Source organism: Micromesistius poutassou, assembly GCF_964030765.1.
Source record: "Micromesistius poutassou genome assembly, chromosome: 8".
Classification (NCBI taxonomy): domain Eukaryota; kingdom Metazoa; phylum Chordata; class Actinopteri; order Gadiformes; family Gadidae; genus Micromesistius; species Micromesistius poutassou.
Genome location: NC_140278.1, coordinates 7957363 through 7977238, shown reverse-complemented (window position 1 = coordinate 7977238; position 19876 = coordinate 7957363). Strand labels below are relative to the sequence as shown.

Below are 19876 nucleotides of genomic sequence, written 5' to 3'. Positions count from 1 at the left end.
TACTAAATAATTATATTTCTTTTTACCACATTATGTACATAGGATGTAAGAGGTATTCATGCATTGGAGACCTTCGTTATATGTGAAGCCGTAAGTCTGGTTGTCACACTGAGTCCGACTGCTGAAGTGTACTGACTCACGTGTTGCTTGTTGTCGTGCGGTGAACGGGGGGCGTTCAAGGACCGTCGGAAAGTTGATTTGTTTTTGTTTTAGAAAACAGCCTAGTGACGCCACTGCCACACACTGCATCCACACAATACACAGCTGCACAGTGCTCCGACATCTTGTGTCGGATCTGCTTCTACATTGGTCAGCGCACATGTTACGACGGCACATGACGCGGCCGCAAGCCGGCGCGAGGTCCCGTTCATCACTGCGCGCAGTTTTAATTATATTTCTTTTTACCACATTATGTACATAGGATGTAAGAGGTACTCATGCATTGGAGACCTTCGTTATATGTGAAGCCGTAGAATTGATTTACGATGGATTGATTGATTTGTGTTTTTTGTGGATTTACCCCATTATGTACATACGACAGAATAGGTCTACTTGCATTTATCCACATGTAGTGGAGACCTCCGTTATTATTGAACCATGAAGAAATTTATGGAGGATGAAACTGTATGAAACTGGATCCCTACTGTCAAAGATACCTTCATTATATGTGGAAGCCGTAGAATTGAGTTATGGTGGATTTATTAATGTTCGATGTATTTGTTTTTGAACTGGACATTTTTTAAATGATCTATGTTATTAAAGTTGTGATAAGAAGTTGGCTGGAACCCAGAGGGCCTGAGAGGATTGCTCGGGGGTTGTTCAGTAAGATGATGTGATCAGTGTGATGTTTGTTCACAGATAGACAAACAGACAAACCGACTAGAGGTTGAGAATATTGTATCGATTAGATGTTGACCAACGGAAAACTAGATAAATATAATAATAATATTTTTGTAATGGTATAGATAGATAAGGGACTTGAATAACTAGGAAACTGTTTTGGAAATAATAATGAACAGGTTTGATACTCATGTAACTATAAGAACGTAAAGATGAAACCAGGTTTTACTTTATTAGAATAAGTCATATGCACGTTTGATGTGGTATGCAGGAGGTAGAAGTGTGACAAAGGATAGACAATATTAAATACAAACAATATGTAGCATAAATAAAGATCAGGTCATCCGATTTAGATAGTTGGGTTAAAAAAGAGACAATTGAATAGAATGATAGAGCATTAATTGTGATTATGAATAACGGTCAAAGCAAAATATTCGTCTACTATTGAAGATGCAAATCTTAATAATGCAAATCTTAATATTGTAATTTTTTTTCATGGGCAAACAATAAGGTGAAATAAAGCTGCAAACAGCATTTTACAGTGCCAAACCTGAGCCGACAAATAAACGATCAAACCATTTTTTGCATTTTTGGACTGTTGCAATAGCGCCAACTTTAGACTGATTTAGACACAATTTGGACAGTTTCATCTTGACCCATGTACCTTTGACTATCCCAGGTTTGATGGTGATTGGGTTAAGTTAACCCTGACTTTTGACGTTAAATTTTGACAATTTTTGAGGATTTTGAGCCTCTAGCAGCCATGTTGTTTGGCCAATCACTTTCATTTCACTTAGCTGGAACTTTGGGCCCAACAGCCACGAAGTTGGTCCCGCTCAAAGCAAACATTGTGTCTATGAGCTGTGGTGTTTTTTGTGACAGGCCACACCCATTTCGATGCCACGCCGTATTTGTAAATATGTTGACTTTATCTTGTTCAGAATTTGACTTTTGCATTGGAGTCAAGATCATAGGAGTCCAACTTGATGTTGATAAGAGCATTTAACTATTTTTTTGTTTTAAACCACGCCTCTTTTAGAAGTCAATGGCTCATGGGTGCTTTAAACTTTATTGTACAGACTCATGCGGCAAATCTAGGAACCGCAAGTCATAAGTTCTTGAGGCATATTTGTCCAGCCTGAGGATATGCACGTGTGAACAAAGTTTCATGAGTATAGGTCAAACCAGCTACGAAATATGCTTGTGCAAAGTTTGCATTTTTGGGCAGTTAGTATAACGCCACCTTTGGGCCAATCAGTGTAATATTTGCTCTCTGTTAATCTTGGGTCAACCTCTACAGGTCTAGTAAATTTCATAAAAAGCGTGCGAGCGGTTTAGACTGTGTAATGCAAACGGGGCGGAATAATAATAATAAAACTAACAATTACAATAGGTTCCTCGCACTTTGTGCTTGGCACCTAATAAACGTCCATGCTAATAATCGCCCACCCTACTGCCCAGAGGAACACTTTTCGTTCTCCCTGATTGTCTGTGTAAATATTTGCTCTGTACACCTAAGATCCATCATGCACACTAACAGTGATACTTAGTTATTAAACCAGCATTTTTACCCATGTCCCTGTCTCTTCTAAGAGATAGGAAGAGACAGAGACACCGTTAAATATTATCTACAGATTATCGTCAGAGTAAACATTTTCAAAATCAGCTACTAACCCATTGGTGTTTATTTTTGGATTGTGTTATTTTTTGTAATGTACATATTAGTTTGCAACTGTTTCTATTTTTTGTGGGAAATTTGAGTCCCCTCTCTTTTTTTCCTATTCGGCAAGTGGTTCCCCTAAGAGGGTTAAAATCCGCCATGACGGTGTTGAATTTAGACGTGTAGGAATCTGGAATAACCAGAAAAGATTATTGAAAACCTGAAATCGGTCAGTTCGACTTATATGGTTCGAACTTGTAAATATGTGTTTAGTTATGATGAATATTATTTTTTGTGGTGTACGATTGTCCATGTGTTTTTGTTTTTAAGATTGTTGTTTTTAAGATTTTTAAGATTGTTTTTAAGATTTTGTCTCCCACTAAGAAGTGGGACAAGGGTACTTCTGGGGGTTATCGATTTATGACCCCAGGTGCGGCCAAAAATGTTTAGTCAGAAAAAAGAGACACGCAGAGAAACAAAGGGCCCAACCCAGAGGTAGTAAATCAGAGGAGAAAAACTTTAGAAGATCACAGAAGGTGAGAAAAGCACCAAATGGTGTTTCAGGTGTAAACTCTTTTCTAGTAAAGGGACACCATGATCAATACGTCCCATGGTAATCGCAGAATTTAGGGGTTATTATCTAGACTCCATAACGTGAACAATTAGCATATAAAGTTGTCCATAGCACACACACCGCTCGTCCACAGAAGTCCAGGGGTCAACCAGCGCTGGGGACTCTTAGAGTTCAGGGAAAATCCTCTCTCACCAATCTGAGCAGAAGGACCCGCCCCAAAAGGACTCGGGGACGGCGGAGTTAATGCACAGTTCAACATATCACAAATATCATTGATATCACATAAAAAAAAAAAAAAAAAGGGTAATAGGAAAAGTCACACTGGAAAGGATAATTGAATAAAAATGGGTATGACAATTATGAGACTGAAATACATATAATAAAAAGTAAATCTAAAACTGTACAAGTAGAATTACTTGTCAATTAAAATCTAGAATCATGGTCGAGTAACTGCTATCTGTTAGGAAGTGATCCTACATGCTATGTTCTCAATTTCAATTATCATTTAATGCTCATGGAGTTAACTTGGAGTTAACCATGAGCAAGGAGGGAAGTAGTGAGACTAATCAAACTTTTGACTCAATTGAATTGTGTAGAACAATACCACTAACACTAATGAGTTCTCACATGCAAGCTAACAGAATGACTCATCTAACCTCGCATGAAATATTTACTGGTTGATCCATGCCTTCAACTTCATTTCAAGGATCCCATAAGGGACTTCCGTTAAAGCAATTATATAGAATTAAGAACAATATGTTTGACGACTAACTGCTGTACATGAGTTTGTATTCCAACAAGAGAAAAGCAGAACCTCAAAGCCAGACGAGAACCCACCAAGGGGAGTGGAGCCGGGTGACCAGATCTACCTAAGGGTTTTCAAGAACAAACCCAGGAGAGAAAGACCATACAAAGTCATCAGAGCAACGCCAACAGCCATCCAGGTGGAAGGAAGCACCACATGGACCCGATAGACCCGGAGAATACAACGGAAGAGAATCAGCCGTGGCGACCCGTTCCGCCTGTTGCTGAGGGGTTGACACTGTAACCGTGGAGCCTTCCCTTCTGGAAGGTTAGACGCAGAGGTGTAGAAGAACGACCCCAAGAGGCATAGAGGCACGGGCGCCACACACAGACGATGGCTGATACCACCTCCGCCCAATGCACAAGCTCTCTCTCTCTCTCTCTCTCTCTCTCTCTCTCTCTCTCTCTCTCTCTCTCTCTCTCTCTCTCTCTCTCTCTCTCTCTCTCTCTCACAGTCACCAGACCCACACACTCTCTCTCTCTCACAGTCACCAGACTCACACACTCTCTCGCTCTCACAGTCACCAGACTCACACACTCTCTCGCTCTCACAGTCACCAGACTCACACACTCTCTCGCTCTCACAGTCACCAGACTCACACACTCTCTCGCTCTCACAGTCACCAGACTCACACACTCTCTCTCTCTCACAGTCACCAGACTCACACACTCTCTCTCTCTCACAGTCACCAGACTCACACACTCCCTCTCTCTCACAGTCACCAGACTCACACACAGCCTCTCTCTCTCACACAGTCACCAGACTCACACACAGCCTCTCTCTCTCACACAGTCACCAGGCTCACACACAGCCTCTCTCTCTCAGTCACCAGACTCACACACAGTCTCTCTCTCTCAGTCACCAGACTCACACACAGTCTCTCTCTCTCTCTCTCTCTCTCCCCTCACACACAGTCACCAGACTCACACACAGTCTCTCTCTCTCTCTCTCTCTCACATACAGGCTCCCTCTCACACAGTCACCAGCCTCACACAGTCATTGTCACACACACAAAAGACGATGGCTGATACCACCTCCAGATGCATGGGATCCGTCCGGACCCCAATGCACAAAGATGCAACAATAACGGAAGTAACCACGTTGACATACTTGTTACGGAATAACAACAATATTTTAACTTGATTTGCCATTTAAAGGACTGCAGACAAAGTGAAGACTCATTCTACAAGGCTGAGAAATATCTGTGTATATAAACTGAGCCTACAATATACTACCGCGGCCCCAGTGCCTTCAAGGTATGAAAGCAGACGTCATGGTTCACACATCCTGGGTACAAGGAGGGATACTATCCCTGTGCAAGCAGATAAATGGGAAGTAGAAACAGGGGGACATAATGTAAATATACGGTTAAAATGGTTGAATTACACGGCACAAGCTCAGGGAAAGACCGACTGTATGATCTGCGCTGAAGGACGACCCACTCTAACCACAGCTCCCGCTAGGATTACCCCGTTTAACTCAAAAGAAGGGTTTGCATGCTTACTAGAACTGTTTGTAGACGGCCACATCACTGGGTGTATGACTAATGTAAAAGGCTTATTAGACATTATGTATCCTGAGACCCTAATTAGGGCTATACCCCCCAGCTTCGAAGTTAATCTTACTCCTGGCTACCATTGCATCCAAGGTAATGGCATAGGTAAGAAAGTGGGGTCCCTTCCTCCTGAAGTATGTAACACCACTAGAGTGATAGATCTGTTATCTAATATGACTCATGCTCATAGTGACATATGGTGGTTCTGCGGAGGACAAATCATCAGAGGGTTCTCCCCATAAATTTCTCTGGAACATGCGCTGTAATTCAACTTGTAATGCCTATCTATATTTTACCAGATAGCGAAGATGTTATGAATCTCAAAATATGGAAGAATAGAGACTTCCCAAATTTTATTCGCCAGAAACGAAACACTGAAACCGGTCCCAGGAAGTTTTGATAAAAATATTTACATAGACTCCATAGGTGTGCCCCGAGGCGTCCCCGACGAACATAAAGCTCGCAATCAAGTAATAGCAGGATTTGAATCTGTTTTTGTTTGGTGGGCCACCATTAATAAAAATGTTGATTGGATAAACTATATATATTATAACCAACAGCGGTTTGTCAACCATACCACCGAGGTGATTAGGGGAATATCAGAACAATTAGATGCTACCTCTCGTATGGCCTATCAAAACCAGTTAGCATTGGACATGTGGACGGCTGAGCAAGGAGGGGTGTGCCAGATGATAGGAACAGCATGTTGTACTTATATCCCCAATAACGCAGCTCCAGATGGGTCAGTGTCCAGAACGCTGGCAGGCCTACAGGCCCTCAGATTAGAGTGGGCGGAGAACTCGGGCATCACTAACCCTATCACCGGGTGGATGGAGAACATACTTGGTAAATGGATGGGTCCAATTCACTCAGTCTTCATGATGGGAATAGTAGCAATGACCGTGTTAGTTGTTATTTGTTGTTGTTGCATTCCTTGCATACAAGGACTACTGAATCGGTTGATCACCACAGCAGTGAGTACTCCAAGACTGCCAGATGTCTTACAGGCTTATGTAGGAATCGAACCTACTCCGGAGACAATGAGTGAACAGCAACCCGAAGGGCCCGATGTGATCAGATTAAATTACATAGAATAGTCCCCGGTCCCCAGAAGTTATGTGCATGTATCTAAGAGAAGCCATATACCTGGTTTACTTGAATGAGGAAACATTGAACAAACCCATGAGAGTCATGTTTACTATTACAAAATGTTGTTTAGATTTAAATGTAAAATGTCCAAAACTCTACATACATAAAGCTCACTGAGCCATTCAAACCTATGCATACTCGAAGGAAAATTAAAAATTGTGTTACTCTTTATGTTCAGTAGATTTTCATACATGCTGAAAAAATTGTGTTATTTTTTATGTTCAGTAGATTTTCATACATGCTGAAAAAATTGTGTTACTTTTTGTTATGTTCAGTAGATTTTCCATACATGCTGAAAAAATGGTGTTACTTTTTGTTATGTTCAGTAGATTTTCCATACATGCTGAAAAAATTGTGTTACTTTTTGTTATGTTCAGTAGATTTTCAATACTTACTGAAAAAATTTTTTTGTTTGTTTTGTTTTGTTTTTGTTATATTCGGTAAATTTTCAATGCATACTGAAAGGGTATAAATTCTGTGTTATGACAAACAAGTGAATTTAAAAAAAAAAAAGGGTTTAACCATTTACCTATGCTGTTCAATTTTTTGTAATGTTGAAAGTATGTGAATTTAATTTTGTTTTATGCCTAGAAGTGTTTTGACAAAGTTTCCATTGATGAATACATATGTGCCTTTATGATTATGCCTTTATGACCATATGACGTACTGATTGTATTGTGTAGTGTTGATTATGTTGATGATTGTTCCATGGTAACCAACCCATGGGTATGTACATATTTTCTCTTTTGCTTTTTACTCTTGTTTTTATTTTAATTTTATATATGCTGTTGGTAATATTAGTGGTTTGTAGAATGGTCATCTGAGATGACCAAGGAGGGAATTGTGACATTTTTTAATTGTAATATTCCCTAGCGATTCATTTTTATTGTAATACTCTCACTTAGCCATCTAGTAGCACCAAGCATAGTTTAGAGGTAATTTCCCCTCCTAATCGCCTGAGGGCAGCACTGAACACATTTGACAAAGTTACAAAACATTTACACTAGGGGCAGCAACGGACACACCTGGGATACATAAACTCAGACTCCGCCTTTGCAGAGCCAGAATCTCTCAGCGGCGTATCTTCCTGCATGCTAAGCTCTGAGACGCTCCGCGCGTGTTATTTACGATCCCTCTCCTTTTGTTTCATAGACGATAGACAATAGACCAAAAACCTTAACCAAATAAAGTGAGTTAAAAGCGATCCTGTCTCGGCGGCCTTTCCTGGACCAAAATCCACAACATACAGGTGCAGCTTAAATAGGACATCACATGGCATGATCACATGACAAACACACTCATTAAATAACCAATCAATCAATTAACAGATACAATTAACAGATACCATTATATAGATAACATTATGCAGATGAAACAACATTTCAACAACCCATGCATGTTTTTCCGAAACTAAGCACTCCATTCCAATCCGTGAGGACGTATAGACTCAGCCTGTTTGATTAAAGATCAGCCTTGGTGTTTGCCCCACCACCCCTGACCATGACCCCCGTACCACTTAGGGCCTACCACAGATTCTGATAGCCTCTCATGTTTAACAACACCCCTTTAACCCTTGAACTATTTAAGTTTGAGGAGTCGATGATACCCTAAATGCAATAAATTTATAAACTAAATGCAATGTGATGCAAGGATAGTTTTATTTCTAACATTATTCTATCAACACAGACATTTACATCGATAGTCAGGCGTTATAATTGGTTTGCCTCGGGTGTATTTGGTTTGCCTCAGATGTCCAAAATTCCGAACTACCCCTTTAACTCATCCCTGTAGCCCTTTATTCATCCCTGCAGCTCTTAACTCGTCCCTCTATCCCTTAGCTCATCCCTCATCCTCCAGAGAGGAAGTGTTGGGCCCCAGGGGCTCAGATCTTTTTGTTCTTGGACTTCTTCTTCCAGGTCACTGTTGTGTACACCACATCGCAGTCCGCCACCTGCCCTGGGTCTGCTGCTTCCTCTGAATCCCGTTGGGTCAAGGCTGAGGAAGCTGCTGCCGTAACAGCCTCCTCTTCCCTCGGTCCAACCGCCCCATCTCCCAGTCCAACAGCCCCATCTCCTGCTCCAACAGGCTCCTCTCCCAGTCCAACAGCCTCTTCTCCTGCTCCAACAGGCTCCTCTCTCAGTCCAACCGTGTTCATTGGTTTAACAACTTTAGCATAGATGTCTTCCCCACTTTTGAAGAACACCTGAGTGAGATATATACATATATATATATATTAGGGATGCACCAATACCACTTTTTTACAAACCGATACGATACCGATACTTTTATTTGTGTACTTGCCGATACAGAGTACCGATACCGATATTTTCTAGATCAGGGGCCGTATTCACAAAGAATCTTAGGGCTAAAAGTAGGTCATAAGTGGCAAATTTAGGAGTAACTCCTAAAAATAATGGGCGTGTCAGTCTTAAATTTAGGACTCCTACCTTTTTTCACTAAGAGCAATTCACAAAGTATTTTAGGCCTAAAAGTAGCACCTAAGTCTAGGAGAGCTTAAAAGTCCTCGAGAGGACTCCTAACTCAGTAAGACCTATTCACAAAGACTAGTAAAATGGCTGCGAGACGTTATGGAGACAATGGAAGACTGAATTGATAAGGCGATATAGGCAAAATCGTGAGGGTATCAAACTTGTTTGTGTGGAATTCTTGTGGAATTAGTGAATAACACTCCGATATTTAGCAACAGGGAAAATGCAACTTTGCAATGACGACGATTTAGGAATATCGCAACCATCAGTGATGGTTAAAACACATGGGGGCAATGTTACAAATGTACCTTTAATCATCCTTAATTATTTAATATATAAATAAATGTATACACACTTAACCCATCATTATTTGTCTCATGTATTAATAGTAATACAACACTTTAATCATCATTATTTATTTGAAATAAAAATAAATGGTTTGAAGTAAAAAATAATAGGCCTATAACTACTTTACTTATTACTTATGATTACTATCTAATCATTTATTGTAAGATAATTTATTGTATTGAGTTTATAATCTGCTCAGTAAGGAGTCGGGAGTCGGACCAGTTGGGCTTTCGCTTGCATTTCACGTTGTCTTCTCCTTCATTCATCATGATAGGAGGACTTGAACGGCAGTATGGGCTGATATTTAAAGTGTTTAGTGGCGTAGCCACGGGTGTGCATGGGTGTGCCTGGGACACCCAAGCGTGGTCCTGGCACACCTAAATATTTTCAGAATTGATTCATTACAAGGATTTCTTTCGATTTAAAGCAAAATGTGACAGAGCGCGGTGAGCGGTGCGCGTTGCACTAGGACTGCGTAGTGACCGGTCTAGGTCCACACATTCGCTACCACAGAAGCGGGGCTGTGAAGGAAACCCCCCTATTGGATTTTGCGATTATATCCATACATTTCATTCCCCCATGTACAGCATGGAGTGATTTAGTGGAGAGCCAGGGCTGCTTTCAGGATGGTGGTATCGATCGCTCCGGACCCTGGCTTCCACTGGACACTTGCAGCAGTTATTCTAACATTGTTCCGGTAAATCACCGTGAACTTGAGGCCACCCAAACTCTCACAGGCGCACCTTAATTACAATCTCTGGCTACGCCCAAACTTTAAGTGCTGGAAATATGCTCATTGGATAATAGTTTGCAGGGTGCTTTTAATTACTTCCTTGATATAATGCAATTTACGTATTTTTATTGTTTGCTTTGGCTCTCATTAAAGTGCATACAACGTCATTATCGTGGTCTGCACAAACTTGTCATCGTGCGTGTATTCTGCTAACGGCACTGTCCATAACTGTTTGATAGGACTTCATTTGTAGCCTAGGCTATTTCCTTATTTTTCGTTGATTTAGTGGGCTCGTTTGTGGGAAGTTGCGAATGAGTTTCACGGAGACCGCCGGCACTCAACAGCCAATCACCGTACTGACCGCTTCAAAACTCGTGCACGAGAATCGACGTTAGGGGGCGTTACTCTTAGTTCACTCTTAGTGATTTATCCTTAGTATGAGTAGGTCTCAGCGGCTTTGTGAATAACTCCTACGTAAAATGTTTTAGCACGAGTTAGGAGGACTCCTAGCGGTAAGATAAAAAGCTTTGTGAATACGGCCCTTGGTCTCTATGCAAGAAGTGCAATTAATTTGAAGGCAGATTTTATTTTCTCCTCTGAAGATAATTTCAAGCCTTTAGTAAGGCTATACAAAATGAACAGAAGGCTATTCCAAGCCAAAAATAAACAGAGCTTTCTGGTTTAAACAAAAAAGCCTTCAAAAACAAAAAAAGTACTTTCCTTTCCGCCCCTCGACACAGTAGCATTACAGATCTTACACTCTGCCTTACTCCTGTCGTCATCCTTTATCTTAAAATATGCCCAAATCGCCGACATGACTTAGCCTACTGTTCCGTTAATGTCTTTCCGCAGCCAACTTTCACACACACAAGCGTTTGGCAGAATCTCAGAGTTTCGGCTCATTATCTCCCCCTAGACATTGAAGTTAGGTAGGACAACTTATCTCTGCATGCGACCGGTTTGATGTAGGTGATGACATTGTTTCTGATTTATTATCGACGCCGTTTTCTAGGTTAACAGGAAGACCCACACCAGAGCTAAAATTGGTTCAGAAAACCAAAGCTTTTGAAAGGCATTTCAACTCCACCAACTATACGCGATACCCGTGGATGACGGGATCAACCAAGGAGCAAAAGTAAATTAAATTAAAAGCAAAGGATCAGTCGCCATCAACCACTTCATCCAAAAGGACAGGAGGATGGACTTTGTTTTCAAGTAATGCGATCATAAAAGGGTAAGTTATTTAAAACGTATATGCCGCCGTGCCAACTGATTTTATTCTGGCCGCCTCTGCCACTGTTTTGTGTATGTTAAGGTTTATTTGGGAAAATGGTCATTGTGCAGAATTACCGGTCAATCTGTAAATTTACCAATTCAGCGTTCATTATGCACGGTAAATGTGCGTAACATTTCATGTAATGCTGTGCGCATTGTCCGGCGTCATTGCGCTTTTTATTTTATTTTATTTCCCATCATAACCTTTCCCGGGAATCAGGAAATAGTCTTGATCAGATTACTGACAGTGGTACCGGTGCGTGGTATCGGCAATTAAAAAACGAATACGAGTACTTTAATGAAGTATCAGTGCATCCCTAATATATATATATATGGATTTACTGATTGGGATGTCACCAGAACCTCAGGGATTTTCTCACACACAGACACACAGATTTTGACATATTTGAAATATTTTATGGGAGCTCAGACTAATGGGAGCTCAACTCCTACTGGCTTCCACGTAACTCGAGCCCTGGTTTCCTGGGTTAAAACCGGTTAAGTTTAGGTTGACCTTGGGTCAGAGATAGGGCCAGGTTTACCTGGATAAACATAGGGCCGGGTTAGGGTAACCTAACCTATATATAAGGTTGGGGTTACCTTGGTAAACCTAGGGTTAGGGTAACCTGTTTACAGATAAGTTTAGGGTTACCTTGGTAAAGATAGTGTTAGGGTAACCTGTTTATATATAAGGTTGGGGTTACCTTGGTAAAGATAGTGTTAGGGTAACCTGTTTATATATATATATATATATATATAAGGTTATGGTTACCTTGGTATAGTGTTAGGGTCAGCCGACTACAGATTGTTTTCAGAGAGGGTAACCTGGGTAAAGATAGGGTGAGGGTTACCTGGGTGTTCTCTTGGTGGGGTGGAGCTTTGTTGAGTAGAGCATCGTTGCCAGGTCTTGTTTGCTTGTCCATTTTACAAGCTCTGGAATGTTCACAGTAGGGAAGAAGAAGAGGAAGAAAGAGAAGAAGCTGACCATTTTTGATTGACATTGTTGTTCACTGAATTGTTCCCACTGCCTGACAGGGAAAGTGGTTTCAATTCAGATAATCAACTCAGTGAGAAATCAGTGAAGAAATGGACATTCGTACAATCACTGGCTAGCAGTCAATGTACCTTAATGCACACACTGCTGAAAACAGTAGACCCGCGGCTAGCACCACAGTAGCAGCTATCCAGGGCAGTTGGTCTGTGTGGGAAAAGGTGGCATCAAGAGTCCCTTGTGCTTATTAGCCATCTCAAGCCATTAAAAAAAAAAAAAATCGCAAATGGAAATTCCTTACCAGCCTACCAATTGGTGCAGGCCATCAGGGAGGTTACTGGGGAGTTGATCAGCCCAGCCTTTATTTTGTTTATTACCTCATTTTCATGTACCATGAGCTATGATGCACAAGTCACTCCCTATAATTTTTTGTACAAGGCCTAACATGTTTTTTATTGCTTTTAGATCTTACTGCTGCTTTGGAAACAGTAGAACATGTGATTCTATTGAACGTCTTAGGCATTGGGTTGGCTTATCAGGTACAGCTTTAGATTAGTTTTCTTCCTACCTTTCTATTAGGACTTTTGCGTGGCCATTGGTTACTTTATATCCTCTCCCATTCACCATGGGGTGCCTCAAGTCTTTGGCCCTTTTTTATTTTCCATATATATTTTACCACTAGGTCAAATCCTTCCTCAGTACATCAGTTTCTATTTACATGCAGACAACTGCCAGACCAATTTATTGTTTAACTACAATAAAACACAACTGGTCAAAACACAACACAGAATATTTAAAGTTGTTAAAAACTTTCTTTCACTAAACTCAGATAAATTGGAAGCCATTACCATAGGGGCAGGCGAGAGAGCACTTCTCCTCATGGTATCCTGTTGCATCAAAGCCCATTGCAGAAATGTTGGTGTCATCTTTGCTAACAACTTTAACCACAAGGTGATATCAGTTTTTGAATTGTGTTTCTGCAAGGTCATATTATCTATCAAATTTGATTATTTTCATCCAGTTCTTCTTCAGAATCTAGGCACCGTTATCAATGCTCTCATCTCTTCCTGCTTAGACTACTGTAACTCATTGTATTCCTGGCCCTCTGAATACAACGTCTCCAAATTGAGTTTTCTATCAAATCTCTCCTAATTCACCTTGCTTGTCATTTATACCTTATCAATTCAGTCATTTATCTTGTTTGTATGTCCATGTAAAACACTTTGTAACTTTGAAAAGTGCTATATAAATTATAATATTAAAATTATTATTATCATATATCTTCTGTACTGTACATCACTCATATTTGTGATGGGAGTTTATCCAGAAGTTATTATAATTTGAAATGTTATGATATTTTAGTCCAGGAAAGGCCGCCGAGACAGGATCGCTTTTACCTCACTTTATTTGGTTAAGGTTTTGGTCTATTGTCTATCGTCTATGAAACAAAAGGAGAGGGATGGTATATAACACGCGCGGAGCGTCTCTAAGCTTGATATCAAGGATACGCCGCCCAAGAGATTCTGCCTCCTCTGTTCAGCTGTTGCTTTTTATAAACAGGTAAAAGTAGACTTCTTCTACGGCTCTAAAAACGTGCTCACTTCCTCTGTGTATCCGTTGTTGCCCCTATGTGTAAATGTTGTAACTTTGTTAAATGTGCTCAGTACTGCCCTCTGAGGTTGTGTGAGAGTATTACCGCCTAATTTGTATCACAAGAGAATATTATGGCTGAAATATGTTACAGAAACAACATGTAATGACTGATCAGCCTCACAGCTGGTGGAGCAATAGGGTCCCTTTAGCTACCTGAGGTCCGACCTGTCAGGTATTGCTGTGTATCCAGGTGGGGGACAGGAAGCTTCTGGCTGGTGTTCCCGGCAGCGTTGGAGCTGTGGCAGGTCAAGGTAGTTGGACCAGCAGGGGCCCTCATTGTGAGGGAGCTCCTCAACGTGGCGTTCTCCAGGTTGACCTGGCATAAAGACACATCTTCAGAACCCAAAACCAGTTTCCCATCCAACCGCCACTCCAGAGACGGTGATGGTCTGCCCATGCTGTCGCAGGAACATCGCACCCAGGCTGCACTTCTGCTGCAGACTGAAGAGGGCAGGATCCTGGGAGGAGCTGTGAATACAGGGAAGGGGGAAGAGAACAAGAAGAGAGACTTTGATGAGAAAATCTTGCTTCCTCTCAACAGGAAAGGTTTTTATCACTACTTCACCCAGCTCAGGGTTGTTCCCTGTTTTGAATCAACTTACTTTGAATGTCGATCTTGTAGACATTAGACTTTTCCATGCCAATGTCATTCCTGACCTCACAGAAGAACAAGTTATTGGTGTTCAACAGCTGGATGGACAGAGAAGATCCACTCCCGATCTGAAGGATGCGTTCTCCGTGTATTCGGTACCAGGTGAACTCGCTGACAGGGTTAGCATGACTGGTGCAGGTCAGGTTGAGGCAGCCGCCCTCTCTGGCTGGAAGACACGGGCTGCCGAAAGCAGAGGTGTTCCTGGGGGCATCTGAGAGAGAAGCCACCAATCAGAGCCTAGCCCTCAGCTCCGGTGTCATGTTAGTTAGATGTTGTGAATTTAACAAAACTGTTCTGAATACAAAAAAATATAGTTAATAAAATGAAAAACAGGACATGCATCAAAAGTCGTTGTTTATCAACCCACTGCTTTGTCTTCTTCAAGGAGACTGAGATATATTTACCGAGAAGATCAATATAAAAAAGTAAATGAATAATAAAATGTACTTTTCATTGAAAAGGTAGAACTTTGACTGACATGAGATACTGAGTTGGTATCTTGTAGACACAGTTTTGTTGCCAGATGGTATGAAGTAGGCCGCAGTGCAGGAGACATTGTTTCCATGGTGGAGGTGGGAGGCGTTGAAGGTCAGAGTGGAGGTCACGCTATCGTTCTGCTGGAGCTGGGTGCTGAGCCCCAGGGCGGGGGTCCACGTCACAGTGGGCGGGTGGGTGTCACAGTAGGATGGGGCAGAGCACCCCAGCTCCACAGGAGTCCCCTCCACCACCTGCTCCTTGTGGCTGGTCAAACGAGGTGCATCAGGGTCCCCTGGTTACCAAATCAATGTAGAGCGGTTACTATGGAGACCTAAGCATTACCAGCATTCAGCATCATTTGAACCACAGTAAGACCAATAGGACTTGTGATACATGTTTGTTTCAGACAGACACACATTGCACTTACCCTTGGTCAGGATGGTCAGTGTTTCATCAAACGTATATAATAAAGGTTTTGAACAGACCATTCTGAACTTATATGGACCATTGTCCTGTACATTATTGAATGTTGTAGTACAGTTATACGCTGTTAGGTTTCCCCTGAATATTGTAGAACTGATAGGTTGATCATCTTTTAACCACCGTTGTTCGCATTCAGAATGTAGCTTGTCTTCATACCCGTCCTTCAAGGTGAAGGAACAAGGAACGGTAACACAGGATCCACTGAGTGTCGTCACTCTTTCTGGCATTAGGGCCTCAAATTTTGCAGCGTTGCATCCAGCATCTTTAAAACAAGAGGTTGACAAAACCAAAGACTCAATCGATGCATAAAACTGACCAAATATTTGAATGCAACATTGAATTTCCTAACAAAACAAGATAATATATCCTACTATTATTATTAGTTAGAAATATTAGTCACTAAGTTATTAGTTATTATTATTATCATTATTATTATCATCATTTATTATGTTTGATTTATTTGGATGGTACATTTAAGTACTCAAGTACTACAGGTATTATTAGAGTACTACAGAGGGTATAGGTATTAAGAGTATTAAAGATATTAGAGTACTACAGAGAGAACTTCAGTGCTACAGGTATTACGATAGTACCTACTAGGGCTGCATGATTATTGCCAAAATGATTATCACGATTATTTTGATCAATATTGATATCACGATTACTTACCACGATTAATCATGGGGGGAGGGGGGGATTTTGGGCTCGCAGAGTTGTTGAGGGGGGGGGGGGGGGGATTTTCTGCCCGCTTCGCCCGTGCCTAAATCCGCCACTGCATACGGTGTTGCGCTAGCCTGGTGCTACCAGACCATCGTACTTCATTTCATTTGTACAGAAGGTCTGGAACTGCTGGCAAACGTTCACTCACTTGGAGGCGGGTGTCTGTTGAAGTTTAAAACTATTGGATCTGCCCAGTGCCACTCTGGATCTGCCATAACCAATCGCAATAGCGTTTGGTCGTGACGTTTGTCATGCGCCGGGACCGGCCGGAAACTACGTTGCGCGCATGCGCAGGCTGTGCACACAAACAAAACAAGATGAAGCGTGAAGATGTCTGTCAACGATAGCTGCAGGTTTTGTTCATCTAATTTTAGAGTTCAAGGAACAATTACAAATTCTACATTAATATTCGATAGTAAGGACAGAGATAATGTTTGCAGTCAACTGTTGAGGCTGGGTCTTGTCATTGACAATACGTCGCTACTTCGACGTCATCGTTCTCAGCCACTTCCTCTGTTCGCTGATTGGTCACACAGAAATTTGTTCGGGCAAAATCCCACTAACAAGCCCCAGCCCCAGACTGACTACTGAAGGGAAAATGAAATTTGGGCGGAAGTAGGTGGGCGGGCGGAGCCAGGCTAGTGTTGCGCTGTACATGCTCGCTTTTATTGAGAATGAGGAGTCACGTGATTTTGGGGGAGGGGAGGGGTTTGAGCCCATGATGGCATCCATGGCTATCGGTTGCCAGGGGCGACGTTGTCAGAGCGGCATAGAGACAGATGAGGAAATACGCAACATAGAGACGCAGGAGACATCACGAGATAGAAATAAAGAGTGAAGGGCAATTTCCACCAGAACCGTCACGGAAGCGGCACGGCAATAAAAACGTTCACCGAAGACATTAGAAACCATTATATGTAGGCTATTCCTACATATAATAGGCTATGTATGTAGGCTATTCCACTGGATACGGCAGCGGCACGGCACGAAACCGTCACCAAACCGGCACTACTTTTTTTGAAAGTTGCCGGTTCGCAGCCGTGTCTCAGAACACTTGTACAGCCATTCAGTTTATGATCTTTATTCATTAATTGCACCGCGGCCGAACTGACGCGGATATACTCTGATATTATGTAAGCATAAGCACCACGGAAACCACTGCTGTCAAAAGACGCTTATCCATTTTCACTGTTGACGCAAGTTGCTCTAGTTCTACCTCCACGGCCCTGCAGCGTGCAATTATCGGACAAGATTGTCCTATAGTGTGTGATGTTCCGTCTTTTGTTTGAATCTCATGCATTTGTATTTACGATCGGAGAGCAACAAATCGGCTGAGATTCTCTTTATGTGTGTGGTGTACATCCGATTAAAAAAACGCGTAAGATTAAAAAATCTTGTAGTGTGGGGCAGCCTTAAAGGCCAATGTGCAGGTTTTTTTTCTTTTCTTTTCTGGCAGTTTTCTAGTTGGTAATAAACATTTAAACAATTATCCATTGTATTTGATGTTGTAGGGTATCACAAAAAAGAAATATAATAAGGAAAAGTAGGTGATATTTTAGCGGTTAGCTAACAGGTTAGCGATGATTCTTATTTCTCCCACAATGCATTGCATGACGTCACATGAGGTACTCCGCTTTGGGACGACAGCCGAAAGCCCGCCTTGATATCTTTGAGAGAGACGAGTAGCAGCTAGTGAGAGAGTGACAGTGTCAGATTATATAAGTAAATATATAGATAGATAGCCTATATAGATAGATAGAATAACAACATAACATGACACACGTGTGGTTTGAGAACGTTTTAGACTCAATCAATATGAGAACGTTTTAGACTCAATCAATATGAAGTCGAGGGGAGACGAAGCTCTGTTCGTTTGTATCTTTTATTTACGTGACCATATTTTTATTTTATGTAAAAAAAAAAATAATAATAAGGAATCAGTTCTCTTCTTTTTGGGAATCAGTTCTCGTCGTTCACCTTCGGGATTCCTTCGTTCTGACCGAATCGTTCGCGAATCGCCCATGCCTAATGAACATACTCGTGCCTGCTGGCTTGAAGGGGACCATGATCCTGCCTGAAATGTAAGTATGCTACTGTACGTGTTTCCCACAGACCAGTTAATAGAAAATGCGGATCATTTTCTTTCTCGTGTGTCTCGTTTTTCGCCCGTGCCTAAAACCGCCACTGCTTATAATGCTAAAGACCAGTTCAGACCAAAGATTCGCAACGCAACTGCTTGCAACTCGCAACTCCTTGCGACGAGACGGGCTGAGACGTTCTAAAAACGGGGCAGTTCACACTGCTGCACCGGGCGGCGATTATTTGTATCTTTATTTTGGTTGAGAGTAGGCTAGAGTTGCTGTGTTTCGCCATTCTCCACTACTTCTGCATTGTAGTAATTCGCTGGAGCTTAGTTTGTTTAGATCCCGCTAGTTGGATACATTGCATTCTTTCGTAGTGGCGACTTCTCTACTGCAAGGGAAGCTCGGCTTCACCTAAAATTTCGAAAATTAAATGGTCAGATATATACTGTTGTGTTAACATTTCATTGATTAAAAATGCGTTAGAACACGTCCATCTCGAAGACGAGTCCGTTCAGAATCAGCTGCTTATCGCAGGTCGACTGACTCGATTTCCTTCTCATACACGTGTGTTTAATTTGCGTGTGTTTAGACAGATGGGCGCGCACCAAGCATCACCCGCATTCATTCATTCTATTAAATACTCACTCGCGGTAAAACAGTTTTCTCACGATCAAATACTCTTCAATCCTAAAAGTAATGGGCTTGTACACGATGTCTGGGTCAAGAACATATGTTCGCTGTATGGTGTTTGCAGATGCATTGATTTAAAAGTACAACTTACCGTTGTATCAGCTGTTCTTTCCCAAATCATTTAACCAATCATTTACTCTAAAACTAGATTTTGTTTTGGAAGCCTGGAATATACTTTGCTCGAATGTATTATTATTATTATTTTAACGCATGGCATAGCCTACTATACTTCATTCATGTTCATTCATGCAGCCCTATGGAAAAAAAATGTTTCCACAATCCACACGCTATTCCACACGCTATTTCTATGCAGTTTCACACGTATGAATAATCTTTGACATCATAATATTTAACATGCAAGTGTAGTGGTGCCTGGTTGCTGCGGGGGAAGATCAGCTTTGCGCCGGGTGCAAACTAGCAACGACACATGCGTCGGTGTAGAAAGTCAATTGCGCCGGGCGCAAGATAGGGCCCTTCTTCTGTTTGGCGCACATGGCTAATTTGCATACGCGCACAGGGCTGTCGGAATGGGAACTTGTCGTACTGGCAGCATTTCGGGGGCGCGATTACGGGCTGGCGGAGTTACATTTAAAAATCGCGTTCAAGTAAAAAATAATAAGAAAAGCGGATTCAATTTGTGGCGCTCGTTGTTCAATCTGTGGCGCAGCGCCACACATTGGCCTATGTGTGGGAAACAC

The 19876-nt window shown here is 41.7% G+C and overlaps 1 protein-coding gene across 1 annotated transcript in view; it reads right to left on the bottom strand.

Annotated features, from left to right (window-relative positions):
• Positions 1–8465: 8465 nt before the first annotated feature.
• Positions 8466–19876, bottom strand: part of LOC311351383 (sialic acid-binding Ig-like lectin 5) — a gene marked incomplete at both ends in the record, with an annotated part of 34810 nt that continues 23399 nt past the window's right edge. Inside the window, 7 exons of the mRNA XM_084471509.1 lie at positions 8466–8765; positions 12280–12361; positions 12554–12626; positions 14238–14540; positions 14675–14935; positions 15203–15493; positions 15629–15946. Coding sequence (XP_084327635.1) covers positions 8466–8765; positions 12280–12361; positions 12554–12626; positions 14238–14540; positions 14675–14935; positions 15203–15493; positions 15629–15946 — 1628 coding nt within the window. The remainder of the gene's footprint in view (positions 8766–12279; positions 12362–12553; positions 12627–14237; positions 14541–14674; positions 14936–15202; positions 15494–15628; positions 15947–19876) is intronic.